This window comes from Dendrobium catenatum, unplaced genomic scaffold (genome assembly GCF_001605985.2).
Source record: "Dendrobium catenatum unplaced genomic scaffold, ASM160598v2 fragScaff_scaffold_390, whole genome shotgun sequence".
In the NCBI taxonomy this organism is placed as follows: Eukaryota; Viridiplantae; Streptophyta; class Magnoliopsida; order Asparagales; family Orchidaceae; genus Dendrobium; species Dendrobium catenatum.
Window position 1 is genome coordinate 2,583,896 of NW_021318852.1, and position 18,766 is coordinate 2,602,661.

Below are 18,766 nucleotides of genomic sequence, written 5' to 3' on the forward strand. Positions count from 1 at the left end.
TTTTTTCAGTGTTGTAAACTGTACTAGTAGTTACTTTACAAGTAGTATGTTCTACTATCATTAGCATGTTTTGCTTTCTTTTTGTAGCTTAGTGTAGCACTTGTTTTTTTTTCTGCTTTAGCATTTTAATTTCAATGCTAATGAATTTTGTTTGCTTGTTTGCAGGAGTTTGTGTTGTTTTGGAGTTTGGACATGAAAGTTGGAGAGCCTGCAGGGTGTGTTGAGTTTGTTAAATGTTTGTAAGTTGGAGAATTATGTACAAGGTTTGGAGAGCAGAGTGTTTGTGAGTTGAGTTCCTGTTCAGAGTTTAAAGAGTTTTGCTTGAGAGTTTGGAGAGCAGTGTATGAGAGTACAGTGTAAGTTGTACATGCTGATTAGTGGAACCTGATCTTTCTCTTTTTTATATATTTTATTTAAACAAAAAATCCTCAACTATTAAAGTGATTCTCCCCACATTTTTAAATCATGCTCTAATTTAATCAATTAATCTATTTTTAATTAGTTTAAATTTTAATTGACTAATTAAGCAATCAATCAATTAATAAAAAAAATATTTTTAAATAGATTAATTAATTATTAAATTAGATCTCAAATTTAATTTGAAATTAATTAATTAATTATATTTAATTAATCAAAAGGAATTTTAATAGTTTTAAATTGATTTTGATTTTTTAATTTAACCAATAAATTAGATTTTGATTGAATTAATCAATTAATTAATTTCAAGTTATTATTTAATTTCAATCGATTAATTTTAATTAATTAATAATTTTAATTAGTTAATTACAATTGACTAATTTTAATTAATTAATTAATTACAATTGACTAATTTTAATTAATTAATTAATTACAATTGACTAATTTTAATTAATTAATTAATTACAATTGACTAATTTTAATTAATTAATTAATTACAATTGACTAATTTTAATTAATTAATTAATTACAATTGACTAATTTTAATTAATTAATTAATTACAATTGACTAATTTTAATTAATTAATTTCAACTAAATCATCATATCAATAAATTAATTTTTAATTAATTATTTAATTGAATTAATCAATTAATCCAAATTAATCATTCTCACATTAATTAATTGAATTAATCAATTCAAATTCAAATGATTCTCCAATAGTTTTCTGTAGCGATTTCAATAGCCTGCCAGCATCCCCTCCCCTCATGGGAAGGTCGAGATGGCACTTGACTTTAATTTCTTACCGATCGAGCCTATGGTCGACAGCACGAGGTATTCACTTTGAAACCATCCTGGCCAGACCTAAGGTCGATTGCGCGAGGTCTTCGCTTTGAAACAGTCTAACCGGACCTAAGGTCGACAGCACAAGGTCTGGAATTGAAATCATCTCGGTCGGATTTAAAATCAACGACGCGAGATCTTGAATTAATTTCTTCCCAATTGCTTAAGTTTTAATTTTAATTTTATATTAAATATGAATTATATTGCTTATAAAATGTGATTTTAAACCTCCAACTCATTTTTAATTTGGATATTTGATATGTATGATAAGATGAATTTGTGTTTAAGTTTAAGGTTAGATCATCATATTATTATATTAATTTTCTTATGTTTAAATAATATTATTATTTATTACATCATCAAGTTATTACGAGAATTTGACTTTTAATAGGACACAATGGAGAAAAAGGATTCATGTAGCCGACCCCACGTAGTGGGATAAAGGCTTGATGTTGTTGTTGTTGTTGTATTACATCATCAAGTTCGACCCCGATTGAACTGGTTGAACCATAAACCTCTCCTTCCGGTTCATTGTCCAGTCCAATTTTCAGAGCCTTGATAATTAAACTTATGTAGGCTACATATAACAGAACACAATCAAGTGACTTAATTTTGTGGGTGGTTCTACACGTGTAGTGCTCGGTTGGAATAGAAGTAATGCAAACTAAGTATTGAAGGCAATTCACAAAGTCAAGTTACAATTCACGTGAGAGCGGGAAGTCGTGAGAGGAGCTGCAGGGAGGCGTTCGCGTAGGGGAGAAACACATGCGGGCAGATCAATTTCGATGTGAGAGGCGTCGGGCGCGGGTTGAAAAGAGGCGGTGTGCAGGAGGAATGAAAAGAGGAGTGCAGGCGGATTTGGCTCAGAACATGCGTAGGCGACGTACAACGAGACGTAAGACGTAAGATTAGACTATAAGGGGACAGCTTTTCGCACGTGAGTCTTGCCTTCAGTCAGTAGCGGAAGTCTATATAGGTGTGAATATTAAAGGCATATTTGAAAGCAAAACTTTAGTCGGATGGGGCTGCTGGGCCGCGATCGGAGCAAAGGTGAAGGCAGCTTGGTCTTGTTTGGTCACGAGAATCGCACGCGCAAGCGGAGGGCTGGAGGAATGCATGATTAGGGATGGCTAGCTTCCAACTGGATTATGAGAGGAAGAACCAAGAACGAAACATAAGTCCATTTTTTTTTCTTATGTTTCATTTTCTCTTATCGATTAGATTGTTGTTAGGAGTTATGGTAGCGAAGAGATGAATTTTTTAGACATGAAACTATATGAAGTGGGGCTAGATTAGAGCCTTTGAAGAGATGCATCTCTTTATATATATATATATATATCAACAAATTGCCTCCCAATGAATTTGTTGGGTGCTTTTTCCCACGATGAATTCGTTGCAGCCACCAATTATATGATTTTCATTTCTTTCTTATGTTAATCAGGTGACAATGCTTGATTGGCAGAGACCTTTTTCACTACCTCGTACTGAGCCTTCAGAGGAGGAGATATGGAGGGACATCGATGACTTCGATCGTGCTCAGTCAGCTTCTGTACAAGACCGATTGTTTTGACATAGAGAAATGTTGGTTGACTGAGATATTTATGATAGATTATTTACCCGATCACCTTGCATGCCTTACTTTAATTCAGATTTGTCAGTTAGTCACGGTCTTATAAATTGGATCATTACACTTAGATTGTGGTGCAATGACAGTGCTTCTTTGGATCGGATCATTGAGGGAGTGAGTTATGGGGATCATGCATTTTGCAGCCAATAGTTGACTTTGCATGGCATACAGGTATTGTTAGATTACTTAGTTATGAGTTACTAAATCATGAGATTGAAGAGCAGCATTATGATACTAAGTTTGGTAGTCTTGTTTAAGCTTTGACTGGTTGTATCAGGTGGGCTATTTACACGTTTAGGATATCAGTAGGTACTGAAGTAAGCAGGGGTATATAAAGCCATTTATATCTCTTTATTTGATTACAACTGTCTTTCTTTTTCCTGACTTCAGAGCATCATTGAGCATTGGGACAATGCTACGAATACCTGTTGGATTGGACCCATGACGATTATACTCTGGGATCTATATATCATTTCTTGCATGTCGATTTTAGGTGTTCCATATAAGGAATGTATTCCTCTTGATTATGATTTATTTACCTGCTGACCAGTAGGACAGTAGAGGAAAGAGGAGTTTGTTTACTTGATTGGACTCCACCAAAATTTGAAACACTACTACAAACTCTATCAGCAAAGAAGGAGAGGTCGCAGCCGTAGAGAGACTGTATCTTTAGATATTTGGATTGCGAGCTTGTTCCATTTGTCAGCACTTGTTGCAGAGTTTATAATGATTCAGAATCCTTTCAGAGGGAGATTATATGATACAGAACAATGTTCAGAGGATCTATTTGAGCCAGAATCAACAGATGGTTTGCAACCCGTTTCAGCCATAGGATTTTCAAAGGATATACTATTGGTGTCTTTCATAGCTAACTGGCTATGTTACTTTGTTTTCCCCGGTCATAGTAGGATCTTCCATCTTAGTAGACTTCTGATGGCTAGCTTGATTGCGAGTGGGATGAGAGTTTCACTAGTCCCTGCAGCTCTTGCACAGATTTAACACAGCTTGGGGCAGATTTGCGCTACATACGACAATACTCAGTGTAGTGTGAATTTTTATTGGCACTACCTTCACGGATGGATACATGTACATGTTGCCGACACTTTCAGTTGTCCAGAGCTACCGAGTTAATTTACAGATCATCATTTTTCCTCTCTGATCCAGTTAAGATTACACGTATGCTAAACCATCTGAAGGTATATGATCATGGGTATTTGGTGTTTTTCTCCTAAAGAAGAATAACAAGTAAACTAAACGAATAAAAATACTAAAACACACAAAAAATGTCAATTGAAAAATTCATAAACTGTACGATTTTGGCTTTTGAAGCTTTTACCTTATCCAAGAAAAATTGGAAATAAGTGGGAGAAAGAAGGCTTCCAAGTGTAGGAATACTGCTAGTAAGAATGGAGTTTATGCCATTGACATACCTGCAATTATAATGTGAAAGTTCAAAGACAATGAAAGCTTATATGTTGGGATATTAAATCCAATATTTTTTCTTCTCCATATGAAATTTAATATTAATTTCTTCCACAACATTGACCATGGATTTCCATCTAAGACAAAAAGAAGAACCATCAACTCCACAGAATAAGCATGCATATGCCAAATTATAACAAAAAAAAAAAACAAATGAATGGGCTACGGCAATTAAATTTTAACACCTCTGAACTAAAATAGAACCCTAACAAATATTATTCATTATGCTCTATATTACACCGAGAAAGAAGGCAAACGATATGGAGATGTCTTTGCTCTGATTGGTTGCCATTTGCCAATATGTCAAATTGGGATACAGATGAAAAGAACCAGATAAAATTGAGCAGTTAAACTTTAATGCATCTAAATTGAAAGAGAACCCTAAACCCTAACCCATATCATTTATGCTCTGTTACAATGAAAAAGAAGACAACCAATTGGAGAAGTCTTTACTCGGATTGGTCACCAACGCTTTCGAGACTAGCCCATGGAACACGTGTCATTGCAACCATTTCAGCATCGAACTTAGTTTCAATACCTTGTACTAGTGTCAACAAAGCCTTTGTGATAACTGCGGAATACTCATCCTGTGAAGAAACACAATCATTGATTAACATGCCTAAAATAAATTATAAATAGACTGATTTTATTGATTGAAAAAATAAACACCTGAACTTCAGACATGTCCACCTTGTCTGCATACTGAGATTCAATGACCTTTGAAACATTTTCTGCCAGTTCACCGGACTGTATTTTATAAAGAGATAATAACTTCCTCTTACATGTTAAAGAAATGATATATATATATATATATATATATATATATAGACAGAGAGAGAGAGAGAGAAAGAGAGAGAGAGAGAGAGAGAGAGCTTCTGCTGTAATTAGCCAAAAAAATCAAATTTCGTTTGAAAATATTGGACATAATATGGCATCCTACTCAAGGAAGTCAGCATCTAAGATTTCCAAACCAAGTCGGGTTACTTTCATGGCATTAAATAGTTTCCATCCAAAACAATAAAGCTTAGCCATCACAAAAAAAGTTGTTGGCTACAATGCCCATGATTTTTTTCTTAGCATTAATTAGTCTCAGGATTTCTGGTTAACTTACCGTCTTGTGGCAGTACTCCGCTGTATTAACTATATAGCATATCATTCTCTCATCTCTATCAGACATCTGAGGACACAGAAAAGATATATGACCTTAATGCAAAACTGAAATGCATTACCAGCACCATTAATCAAGTAAAATAGATCAAAGCTCATGGAAGGGAGTCGAATAAAAACCTTTATCTGCACATCCATGCCAGTAGCCGCTGCAACAATACCAATACCAGCTTTGGGTAGTTTAGCATATAATTTTGTTGCATATGCTTTAAGAATTTTTTGAAATACCTGATCACAAAGGACAAATGCAAGTTAAAAATTATCATTTAATTTGAGTGCGTACACACACTAGCGCACACATATATATAAAAAACAAAATTGGTTACAAAGAACTACCTGCAAAACAACAAAGACACAAATACATGTAAACTAAAAGAGTAATATATATTCAAATGGTAAGTAACATGCTCTCCTAAAGAACAAAATAGCAACTGCTAAATCTAGAATGCAAGGCTCAACAGGAGAATTATCATGTCTAGCTTGAAATCTCCAAAAAAGTAATTTTTTTCAATTTTTGCTTCTTCAGGGAAAACAAGATGAAACATTTTTATCCACAAAACTAGATAAATTTCTCATAGAATCTTGAGACTGGTTGGAGCCTAAATCATCAACAACCTTCACTTTAAAACCATCATGAGTATTATTGGGGTACAATGATGTAATATATTAAAAAAAAAAATTAATGAGATTAAAAGTAAATTTGAGACCACAATAGTTTGCTTGAAAGCATCCTCAGACAAGACTCTTTAAGTATTATGAGGCACGAGATCCATAACTGATGATATGACAGAATAGGCGAGACTAGCATTCAACAAACTAATAACATCAAGGCTGTGAGAATACTTTTCAACAAATTAGTAGGTTTAATTTGATCATTTGTATTTGTCACACATAAAATTTGTAAATTCATAATATGAACAATAGGATACCCAAATTTGGATGATCCTTAAAGCAATCAACATATGCAAGATCAAAGATTTTGCAAGATTGACAGCATAAGGGTAAACCCTCAAATTTCACTTTTTGCCAATAATAACAAGTTTAAGCACAAATCCATATCGCTCTAGCCAAAGGAGCATAAACATCTATTTTTTCAACAAGAACTCAGGCCGTGAACAATCAAAAGTCTTATGTTAGCAACATTCACTTGTATTGGTTTGCTAAAAATGGATATAATGAGTGGTGTAGATTGATTAATGAACTGAAAATGAAGATGAGAGAGAACTATTAGACTTTACAGAGCTTTTATATATAGTTTGATCATCGTTATCCTTTTCACAAGCTTGATGAACGGTTAAATCGTAATAGAATTTGATATAACTAGATCCACATCTTATGTTGTAGATCATAATCAATTGTGCATGATCATGAGCATAGAACTTATATGGTGGTAGATGCAAAAAACAAAATTATGATAAGAATACACAATTCCACCAAGGAATATATATATTAGGAGATTTGAGAAATAAATAGTATCATACTATATATACCACCCATTAAAGAAAATTTTGAAAATTAATGCTTAAATAATTGTAGAATTTCGAAAAAATGTGATGCCTAACTATCTTCACAGATGAAAATGATAATCAATGGTTAATTATAAATGGAAATACACAATATGAAAAAATCTTGAAAAAGTGAATGGTAGATAAGTTAGTAATGTTTTCCCATAAGTACTAAAAACACAACTGACAAGGGTTTTATTTGACTTTGAGGCATCAAATTCATTCATATTAGATAAATTTATATAAGCAACATCAGTCATAGTTGCAATCACATTTATCTACTACTATGTCATCTGATTCATCCATGATAATTACTTAGTGTGTTCATGATTATGATATCATGATTATGATATCAATATCAATATTGTGCATATGCCTGCAACACATTGTATTTTCACTAGTTGAGTTTGACCCAATATTGGATATAAACTAGCTATTTACCTATCATGCTGTGGTATATTATCACAAGAGAAGAGTGAACTTTTATATATCTGGTGTGAAAAGTTTTAATGCCCCTGATGCTTGCATGGATTGGATGAACAGAGCCTTCAACTCTTGCTTAAATCGTTTTGTAGTCATATTCATTGACGATATCTTAATTTACTTCAAGAATGACAAAGAGCATGTCCAACATCTCAAAGCAGCATTAAATATGCTTTAGGAGAATAAACATTATATACAAAATTCTCTAACTTTGAGTTTTAGCTTCGGCAAGTAGCAATTCTTGAACACATTGTCAGTAGAGCTAGAATTTTTATAATAATAGATTGGTTGAGGCCAAGCACCACCATAGAAATTAGTACCTTTTGTTGCTCAAGTTGGCTATTACATATATTTTGTGGAAGGGTGATGTGAAACGTAAATGCCATGTACTTGCCTAGGTGGCAAGATTAATTAAATCCCAAATCAATTTGGGGAGAGAATGGAAATCTGAAATTAAATTTCAGATTAAGTGGAATTGGCGGGATGAATTTGAATTGAAATTCAAATTTAATGGGGAGAATTGAATTGGATGAGAGGGAATTGTGGGAGGTAATTATGGAGGCTTAATGAAGAGGCCTATTAATGAGATAGGAGAGAGATTATGCCCAATGAGGGGGCCGGCCACATAGAGAGAGGGAGGAGATTATTTGTCATAAGTAGAGTGGGCCCACATTACTAATCAAAGATTCAATAAAATCTGAATTAAAATTCAGATTTCGAAAGAAAGGAAAATTTTCAATAATTGGGCTATCAATTAGAATTAATTGGAATTTCAAATTCAAATTCACATTCAATTAATATGAAAGCCTTAAATCAAGGAACTATTTTAGGAAAGTCTTCAATGCCTCTTGAAAACAAATTTGAAATTCCCAAGAGGGAGGCCGGTGGCTTGGTCGTCCCAAGGAGGCCAGCGGAGCCGCTGGTGGCGGGATTGGCCTGGGGTGGCCGACGGTGGACTTATGGCGGCAATGAATCAACAACACCAACTTTTGATCAACCACAAAAAAAATTTTGCAGGCTAAAATTTATATAATGTTATGATTATTTAGTTAAATATCAAGCACAACTTGTTGACCCAAAAAAAAAAAAAGTGTTGGGAGATTTAAAAAATTAAAGCCATTTACCCTCTTCCAAATGTAGATTTAGGATGGCACATAAGAATTCACATAATTTGATTATTTCCTTCATAAAAAATATGAAATACAATATCATACTATTTACCATCCAAAATAAAAAAAATAGACATAATTAATTGACAAATGAATAATTGTAGAATTTACAAAAAATGTTGTTAAATCCGAATTTATACTGTGGATGATACCCGACTTTACAAACAGATCTACCTAGTGAGCTAAAAACCTGTTAGTGAAGGTGCAGAGTAGAGAGAATAATGAGATTAGAGAAGAGAGATTAAACTAGTAGAATCTCTACTATACGAATCGGAAAATACAAGAAATAGAAAGCCAAAGGAAAAAGTCCCCAAGTTGTTCCCCATCATCCTATATTTATAGGATTTTGGGAGTCACAGGAAAGGATATACAGAGAAAAATAAAAAATGCATGCTACACATAACACCCGTACAACACTACATGCTAAACTAGGACACGTGTCACATCCTTATTGGTTGAAGGAGGGTGGAGTCAATGGTCGAAAGAGTTGTCTATCGTCCGGTGAGCTCAAGAGGGGTGAGTCTGTGAGAGAATCTCGAGAGGAGATGGACATGTAGCTGACAAGTCGTCTAGTCAGCCCGGTGACTATCGTAGGAGGCTTGAGGTCGCCTTGTCATGAAAGGAGAGCAGAGATGTTGGTGGGGATGAAGAGTATCTAAGATGGAGCATGATAGTAGTTGTGAGGGGTGTAGGGTCTTTGAAATAGGCGTTTGCTTGTAGTTGAGTATGGCGACCTCAGAGGGAATGATCTAATTAAGATGAGTGGAAATCTATGGGGAACTTCTTGGTCACTCAGTGTAGAGCTAGCTCCTTAGCAGTGGTGAGTAACGCCGGTAGTTCTCCTTAGGTGAGTTTCTCTTTTGGTCCCAGGCGAGTCTCTTGAGAGATATACTCCTAAGAGGAGGTGCCCTTGTCACAAACCAATCACTATCTATAAAAACACCTGAGAAGGTGATCATGGGTGTACAAATGTGGTTCCTAAATACTTTCACATGTGAAAATGATACTCAATGGTTAGTAATAAGTTGAGATGTCAAATATGAAAAAAAATCTTGAAAAATTGAATTGCAGATAAGTTGTAACATTTCCCCAGAAATCTTAAAATTAAAAAAGACCACCAAGAGTTAGCATGTCATACAAAAATAACATCAGTTAGTATAGAGAAAATAAGCTAAAAAGAAAAACATAATAAACTAATAAATATATAGCTTCTGTTGAAAACCACTACAGATCACTATCTCAGAAAAATGAGTCCATGCTTAACTTAAACATTTGCAAGATGTCGGGCCATTGTTTTAATATATGTTTTAGTAATTCACTGTCTGCACTATACAGTTGCCATATAATTATTCCATTAGTACAAATAACAAAGTTTAACTAATTTTTAGAGATGCAGAATTGATCAGAAAACAATGGTAAAAACTAGAACTTACTCTTCATCTACTACATACAGTATTACCTCAAACAAGTTAAACAGCGTTTGATTCTTGGTCAATGCACTGCACCGCTTTAAGCTTCTCCGTATTATTAAGAATACCTGCATACACAATATATCAACATGAACCTCCATAATGCATCACTAAACGATATACAACCAGTTTCAAGTAAAACAAAGAGAGATGGAGCATAGCATCTGAATATTTATGATGGAGGTGGAAGAGGAATAAAATCCATATACACAATTTAGAGCAGTCTTCCTGCATAACTTGGATCAAAATAGCACTTGATTGACCTCATAAAATAGTTTCCATTCATCAAATAAAATTATCAGTTACAGGCCATTAGACCCTATTTATAGAAATCGGGTTACAACAGTAAAGGATTCAAAGCTAATCCTATCTTAAACAAAATATTCAAATTCAACCTAATTTTATCCAAGAGAATAATGAAACTTTATAAAATAAAACAAATAAATAAGAAAACATGAAAATTCAGCCAAAAAATGGAAATGAAGCAATCAATTATATTGTAGCTTGGTTAGATCCCTTGTAATTAGCCTATGACCAATTGGACTTTTAAGGGCTTGTTTATTCTGATTAATTGGGGAAGTATTGTATATAAGAAAAGTGAAGAGTTGTGTTAGATAGTCAACAGCCAGCGTAAAACTTGTCGAATAATCATAACATGAATCCTTTAATACATTTGTTAATGCTAGGGCGTTCACTGGAAGCGACGTGTTGTATGTCCTGAATACAGCGACAAGTAAGCAAGGACCGCTGCACCAGCGCCCGGGTGCAATGTTAAATAGGTAAGGATTCCCACATCATGGACGAATGTGAGCAAAGAAGCAAGTCCATGAAACTAAAATTAGAATAATAACTTGCAATATAGGTTCACTTACATGTACATTAATTGAATTAATAGATATTATGATTTGTAGGAAGATAAAAAATATTCTTTGCATCTAGGAAACTAAATGGGTTGGAGAGAAAGCTAAGTAGATTGATAGTTTAGGATTTAAACTATGATATTCTAGTAGGAGTCATACTAGAAATGGTGTAGGTGTGATTATAGATAAGAGTTTGAAGGATAATGTTGTAAAAATTAATAGAATTAGAGATAGAATTATAACTTTGAAGATTGTTGTTGATGCTAAGATTATTAATATAATAAGCGCATATGCTCCTCAAATAGAATTGGATGTGTTCAAAATTAAAATTTTGAAATGAACTAAAAGATTTATTACAAATGATACCTCTCAAAGAAAGAGTTTTTATTGGAGGAGATTTAAATGAATATGTTGGTAGAGATGTGGATGATTTTAAAAGCATTCATGATAGCTATGGCTTTGGAGCAACTAGTGAATGTGGTAAAATATCATATTAGATTTTTCTTTAGCTTATGATTTTGTTATTGCTAAAACCTTATTTAAGAAAAGAGATGAGCATCTCATCACTTATAAGAATGGATATAGTAAAACTCAAATTTATTATTTTCTTATAAGAAAAATTGATCGTTTAGATTACCAAAATTGTAAAGTTATTCCGAGTGAAAGTTTATGTATCCAACACTGCTTAATAGTTTTGAACTTTAAAATGAATGGGCAGAGTATTAAAAATAAAGTAAAGTAAATCGTTGTTCTAGCATTAAATTGGGGCGTTTAAAAAATATTAACAAAAAAAAAATTGAGAATAAGATTCTAAATCTTAAGATTTTGTCAGTGCATGAGGAAAGTAATGTTATGTGGAAAAAAATAGCTAGTCATATTAAGAATGTTGTAAAATATGTGCTTGGAGTATCAAGGGGAAAACTACTAATAGTAAAAATAGTTTGTGGTAGAATTAAAATGTGCAATGAAAGATAAAAAATAAGACAATTTGTTATTAAAATTAGTTTAGATGTAAAAACTCTGATAATTGAAAAATATATAAAGAGGCTTATAAGGAGTCTATGAAAACAATTTGCAAAATGATTTTAGCTTTTAATCATTTATATAATAGAGTGGATACTAAAGCGAAAGATATATGTATAAGTTAGCTAAACAAAGAGATAGGAGTAGTAAGGATTTAATTCAAGTGAAGTATATTAAGGATGAAGATCAAAAAGTGCTTTTATTAGAAAATAATATTCAATAAAGGTGGATGAGATATTTTGCTCAACTTTTTAATGAAGATTATGAGAATGCAATTGACTTTAGTGATCTTAGCACCCTAAATAAAAATAAAGATTTTTATCTTTATCAGTGTATTAGTAAAACTAAAGTTAAAGAGATTTTAAAGAAAATGAAGTGTGAAAAAGCTGTTGGACCTTATGATATTCCAATAGAGGTGTGGAAATGCTTAGGAGATGAAGAAATTTCTTGGCTTACTAAACTTCTAATATTATTTTAAAGACTAAAAAGATGCCAGATAAATGGAGAATGAGTGTGATGATTCGTATTTTTAAGAATAAAGGTGATGCACAAGATTTTGCGAATTTTAGAAGAAATAAGTTATTGTGTCATACTTTTAAACTATGAGAGAGAGTTATGGAGCATAGGTTGCCGCGTGACACTAATGTTTCTCAAAATCAATTTGGATTCATGCTAGGTAGGTTTATGGAAGCTATACATTTATTGAGAGGTTTGATGGAGAAGTATAGAGAAAATAAGGAGGATCTACATATTATTTTTATTGATTTAGCGAAAGCATATGATAAAGTTCTAAGAGAAGTGCTATGAAAAGTTCTACATAAAAAAGGGGTTAATAATGCTTATATTCAAGAACATAAGGATAAGTATGCAGGAGTTGTTATTTGTGTTCAAACACAAGGTAGTTTGACCAAGTATTTTCCTATTTCAATTGGATTACATCAAGGATCAACCTTAAGCCTATATCTTTTTGCAAAGTCGACCCTCACCTCTTTAATAGACTACTATTCTTCTTCAACAAAAGAAGTTAAACACTTTTGCTATCTTCCTCTAGCTTGCAACATTCAAACTTTGAAACAATTTTGTCTAGTACAACGTTGCTTGACTTTGCTAAGACTATTGGAACTACAGCCACTGTTTCGTGACAACACCTTTCTTGCTTAGCCAACCGCACCCCATTCTATTTATGGCTTTTTCACTAGGTAATAAAGCTGTAAAAATAATTGATCATGGATCCAAGTCTATGCCAAATCAATCAAAGTTTTTTTTAACCAACCTGTTTACCCTTCGTTTTGGATCTATTTCAACCATGATTGAATCCATATGCGACTCACTAACAGAAAGAAAGATGACATAGAAGAGATCATTGATTATAGTGCAATGATAACTAAAACACTTGCCACATCTTATGTTTCTCTTTATACTCGATCAAACTACTGATTGGCATGTCATATGCAGCCCTTAACAACCCATAGCATTGTTGATTTGTCCATAACATCTGAATAAGTGTTCATCCTCACAGGCCAATGCTTGATTTAAAAATTTTAAGGGTTGAAACATTGATTTTTCCCATTTAATATACACAAATATTTAGTACCATAGTTCTAACCACTACGGCATAAGTCCATGTATACTTCCAGCAAGGATCCAGCATGGTACAGAGATGCAATTTGTTAACCTCTATGTAATAACCAAAAAAAAATTACATACCTCGTATACATCAAGAAGCAGACCGAATCTCCCGAAATCCAGCAAGAAATCCCGCTGAATTCCTGTAGCTCGGCGCCGTTGCATCGCTTCTCCGGAAACTCTGCCCAAATCCCGTGCCAACTAGACGCCTTTCGCTACTTTAAATACCGAAGGAGATGAAGGCTTCGGCTGCTGGTTACACTCACGATCTCTGCTCACACGAAGCTTCTCCGACGTTTCCTCCTCCGATCTCAGTCAAGCCCCAACCTCCACACCTCCTTCAACCCAAACCGAGAGAAATAGAGAGAGGGAGAAAGAGAGAGCTTCTTACCTGAGCTCCTCCATCCAGTCCGAAGCCGAGCTCCCCGATCTCCTTCCCTCTGCTTCCACGAACAGAGCCGGCCGAGCCCTCTTGTTCCGACATCATCTGCCTTCCAAAATTTACCTCGGAACTTATCTGTTAAAACTCCCTCGCCGAATAAGAAAAGCGAGCGGAGGCCGAGGCCGAATTTTCGGAGCCCACACAATTCAATTATGCGCCAATGATAGGAATTACAAGAAAATATTACACAAGTGCCATGCATCATTCATATTTCACAAATGGTATTTTGGCATGGACACTGCAACATATTCATATCCAATTAAACATTAGCCGTATGAGTTTTCTTTATTTGCTCTAAGCAAAAGATGTTACGACAAGCATTTAGTAATTTAGGCTGACACTTCTAATCCACCCAAGTTCATTAAGTTGCTTGGCAGGCAGGGGTGCCTGTGATTTTTGGTATGTGCAAATAAAAGCTGCTTGTGCATGTGTCCGCATGAAGGTAAACAACAACATATCCAGACACTAGCAAAATATCTGAAGAAAATTTTAAGCAATGCACAACTATAAAAATTTGTTAAAAAAGCAATTAGAAAAGAGAGAAAGGTCAAAATAGTCCCAAAATAATTTAGTGGCTACTATAGTCCCAAATTATCTAATGTGTCTAATTTAGTTTCTTAACTCCTCAAATATGATCCCTTTAACTCCTCAAATATTTTTCAAAATAATCTAACTATTTTAGATCATATTTGAGGAGTCAAGGGATTAAATTGAATATATTAGATAGTTGAGACTAAAACGGCCCCATAAAAATGGTCCAGGACCATTTTGACCCTTCTCTCTTAGAGAATATAAGTTGTAAAAAATGATACCAGAAAACTTTACCTGCATGCTACTTGATAGAATATTTGTCTGACTACCCTCTTCAGTTTCCCAGGTTTCTTCCTATTTAAAAAGACTGTCATAAGCAACTATAGCTAAATCATAGCATAACTCTTGAGCAATTTTCCTACTTGCCATATTTACCTGAACAAGTTTCTCCAAATGTTCCATAAGGGTCTTCTCCTCAAGTTCCACATAAATGGCTAAATGCGGCTCAAAACAGGATGAAATAATACCGTGAAAGTTGAACTGTCAAGTCACAAATATGTGAAGATAATGATTTCAGGGGAAAAAAACGTGATAACCATTAAAAAACAACTAACCCCAGCATCAGGCACGGAAGAGTCCTTATTCTTGTCCTTCCAATCAGTAAACAAAAGAAGAAAAATAAGACCAACTGCAACCAAAACTAGTCCAAATATGAAAATATTCGGTACATACTGGATCTATTCCTCCTCCATTATGCATGGCGAGCTTTTTTTCATATTTCTTCCTGATATCCGAGACAATTTGATTTTTATTCTTAGTCTCATCTGCTTCTTCATCACTTCCAAAATCTCTTTCTCGAGAGGTTGTATTTCCTCCAAATTTGTCAGCTAACTCTTCCTCAAATTCAAGGGTCCTCTGTAGTGCCTGAAATGTAGAGGGGAGATGAAAAAATCACTGCTATTTTTCTTCAGTTCAGAAATTCTGCAATAAAATAATTAAATACATATTCTTGTCTATTCACCAAGAAAAAATTCAAATATTCAAGTTAAAGCATGTGAATGCTTCAAGTCTTGAGAGAGCAAAAACTACCAAACATTAAATCGACTGAGTATTCGTTTCATAAATTTTGGCATATGGTCCATAATCGGTTGCTGATTTAATATTAAATATCAATCCTTCTCAAGAGAACCAGTAAATACTACTTTTCAAATGACGTCATATGATAACTCACTCAAGGATGTAAACCCGATATGATAACACACTCAAGGCTGTATACCCTAGTGACATTTACAACCTCTATTGTTTCTCCATCAACATCGCTTGCTTGGGAAGAAGGTGAAGCTTGGAGCTTTCCCTTCGCAAGTTTTTGCGTTCAAGTGGATCTATGTCATAGTTGAAAGATATAATCTTGCAGTTAAGAAATTCAGGAATTGACATACAGATGTGTTGAATTTTACAAGGTCCATTCTTTAGAGATGTGTCAACATAATGATAGGAAACACTTGTAGATCTCAAGTATTTCCTATCAATCTTCGGAAAACAGCGAGAATCCTTCACAAAAGTCCGCATAAAATCACAAAAACAGTAGATAATTTGTATTATTTGCTGAAAGGAAAACGGAAAATAACAAGATACAATTGATCCTCTATTCGAGAGGAGGATCGATCTCTCCCAAATCTCTAGACGCCGCTAGAGCCCAAAGAAAAACATAATTCTAAGAGATCTCAAATTTCAGCCAAATTCAAGATGCCCTAACCCTAGGAAAACAAAGTATTTAATGCATACAAATCAAAAGGAAATTCCTAAACAGTCCCTATATTCAAATTTTCCTCTCAAAACCCTCAAAAAAGCTTCCTAAAAAGCTTCGCTAGGGTGATCGGGCCGCTCGATCTCTGCATGAGGCGGAGATCCCGCCTGTTTGCGAAATGCCGATCCCGTGCGGACCGGCTGGACCGGTCTAGCAATACTCCCCTCACAAAGATCCACCTTGTCCTCAAGGTGGAGATATACTCATGTTCCCGTGTAAGTGACCATCCTTGATGTGGCTGAAAATCCTTACCAAATTGCTGACTCAAGGGTTGCACCGAAAGAGAAACATTCCCTCCCTCCTACATCCTGATCACATCCAGCTTATGTAGTCCCACCAAAAAATCTTCCCCCACCTCTTGTAGGCCCCTAACCATGGTCTTAAGTGATACCATGACTTTGGATAGCCCTGCATCTCCTCTTATAACCACCTTTCTCCCATCCACTATTAATTCCATTGTGAGTGCTCCCCAATTGTCCTTGGTTTCCCCTAAGATTTGCAACCACTTCATCCCCAGGATGACATCAGTACTTCCTAACTCTAATAGGAGAAAGTCCTCCCTTACCTGAATCTCCTGAATGTTCAACGTCACTCCTTTACAGATCCCCTGACCTTTCTCCACCTTCCCTGTACCCATCATCACTCCATAACAACCGGTGTCCACCAACTTAACTCCCAATTGGTCAACGACCTGAGTGGAAATGAAATTGTGGGTAGCCTCATTATTAATTAGCACCACCACCTCTCTGCCCTCTGTCTCCCCCTTCACCTTCATGGTATGATTCATAATGAATCCTACCACTGAGTTCAGAGAAATCTCAGTCAAATCCAAGTGTAGCTTCTCCTCCATCTCCTCCTCTGTCTCCTCCTCACCTCCCTCCTCAGTTTCCTTATCATCGCAGACGGTGAGAACCTGAAGAGTTCGGTCCTTGCACCGATGACCTGGTGTATACTTCTCCTCGCACCTGAAACACAACCCCTTTGCCATCCTCTCTTGCATCTCTTTCTCTATCAGCCTCTTGAAATTTTCCCCACCCCTCCTACTGGCTTCTCTCTGGTGGTCTCATTAATGTTGTCTGATGCAGGCCCCTTGGGTGTTAAAAGAGTAGTCATCGTCCTGTAAGAGCCTCCTGAGCTGTTGCTCCTAGCTCCCTTCCTACATTCTTCTGATTTTCCACCAGCTGGGCCAACTTCATGGCCTCCCCTAAGTCATGAGGCATCAAAACCTTCACTGCTACTCAGATCTCTGCCTTCAACCCCTTCATGAAGTTTCCCTCCAATACCGTATCTGATAATCGCTCCACCCTACTGGCTAGGTGCTCAAACTACTCCTGGTAGTCTGCTACTGATCCCTCCTGTGCCAGAGCAAAGAACTGCTCATAGAAATTTCCTCCCTGGTCAGTTTGGAAATGTTCTATTATGCAATCCTTGAATTCCCTCCAGTTCCTGATAGGTCTCCTCTGGTCTCTTCACTGGTACCATGACAGTGCCTTTCCCTCCAAGCATAGGCCTGCTGCTGTCAGTTTCTCCTCCTCTGTTAGCCCATTAACGGCAAAGTACCTCTCCACCTTATAGATTGATGTAGACAAGGGATATAGGGAACCCTATATTTCTTGAACACAAAAGACACACAAGAAGAAAACTGACACCACCTCCCTCCTTAGTTTCCTCGTCATCGCAGACGGTGATAACCTGAAGAGTTCGGTCCTTGCACCGATGTCTTGGCGTATACTTCTTCTCGCACCTGAAACACAACCCCTTTGCCCTCCTCTCTTGCACCTCCTTCTATGTCAGTCTCTTGAAATTTTTCCCACTCCCTCCTACTGGCTTCTCTCTGGTGGTCTCATTAATGTTGCCTAATGCAGACCCCTTGGTGCTAGAAGAGTGGTCATCGTTCTGTAAGAGCTTCCTGAGCCACTGTTCCTGACCCCCTTTTCCAGATTCTTCTGATTTTCCACCAGCTGTGTCAACTTCATGGTCTCTCCCAAGTCACTAGGCATCAGAACTTTCACTGCCGCTCGGATCTTTGCCTTCATTCCCTTCATGAAGTTCCCCTCCAATACCATATTTGATAATCGCTCCACCCTACTGGCTAGGTGCTCAAACTGCTCCCGATAGTCTGCTACTGATCCCTCCTGTGCCAGAGCAAAAAACTGTTCATAGAAATCTCCTCCCTGGTTGGTTTGAAAACGTTCTATTATGCAGTCTTTGAATTTCCTCCAATTTCTGATAGGTCTCATCTGGTCTCTCCACTGGTACCATGACAGTGCCTTTCCTTCCAAACATAGGTCTGCTACTGTTAGTTTCTCCTCCTCCC

General features: G+C 35.7%; 1 protein-coding gene across 3 annotated transcripts in view; it reads right to left on the reverse strand.

Moving 5' to 3' along the window:
* The window catches only part of LOC110104970 (vacuolar protein sorting-associated protein 53 A), a 74,130-nt gene that overhangs the window by 6,197 nt on the left and 49,167 nt on the right, over positions 1-18,766 (reverse strand). For all 3 annotated transcript variants that reach the window (XM_020834288.2, XM_020834286.2, XM_020834287.2), the window contains 10 exons: positions 15,375-15,566; positions 15,257-15,292; positions 15,078-15,182; positions 14,937-14,996; positions 10,151-10,228; positions 5,655-5,762; positions 5,479-5,544; positions 5,037-5,114; positions 4,821-4,954; positions 4,222-4,315 (listed from right to left, as the gene is read on the reverse strand). In XM_020834288.2, the coding sequence (XP_020689947.1) occupies positions 4,222-4,315; positions 4,821-4,954; positions 5,037-5,114; positions 5,479-5,544; positions 5,655-5,762; positions 10,151-10,228; positions 14,937-14,996; positions 15,078-15,182; positions 15,257-15,292; positions 15,375-15,566 (951 nt within the window). The remainder of the gene's footprint in view (positions 1-4,221; positions 4,316-4,820; positions 4,955-5,036; positions 5,115-5,478; positions 5,545-5,654; positions 5,763-10,150; positions 10,229-14,936; positions 14,997-15,077; positions 15,183-15,256; positions 15,293-15,374; positions 15,567-18,766) is intronic.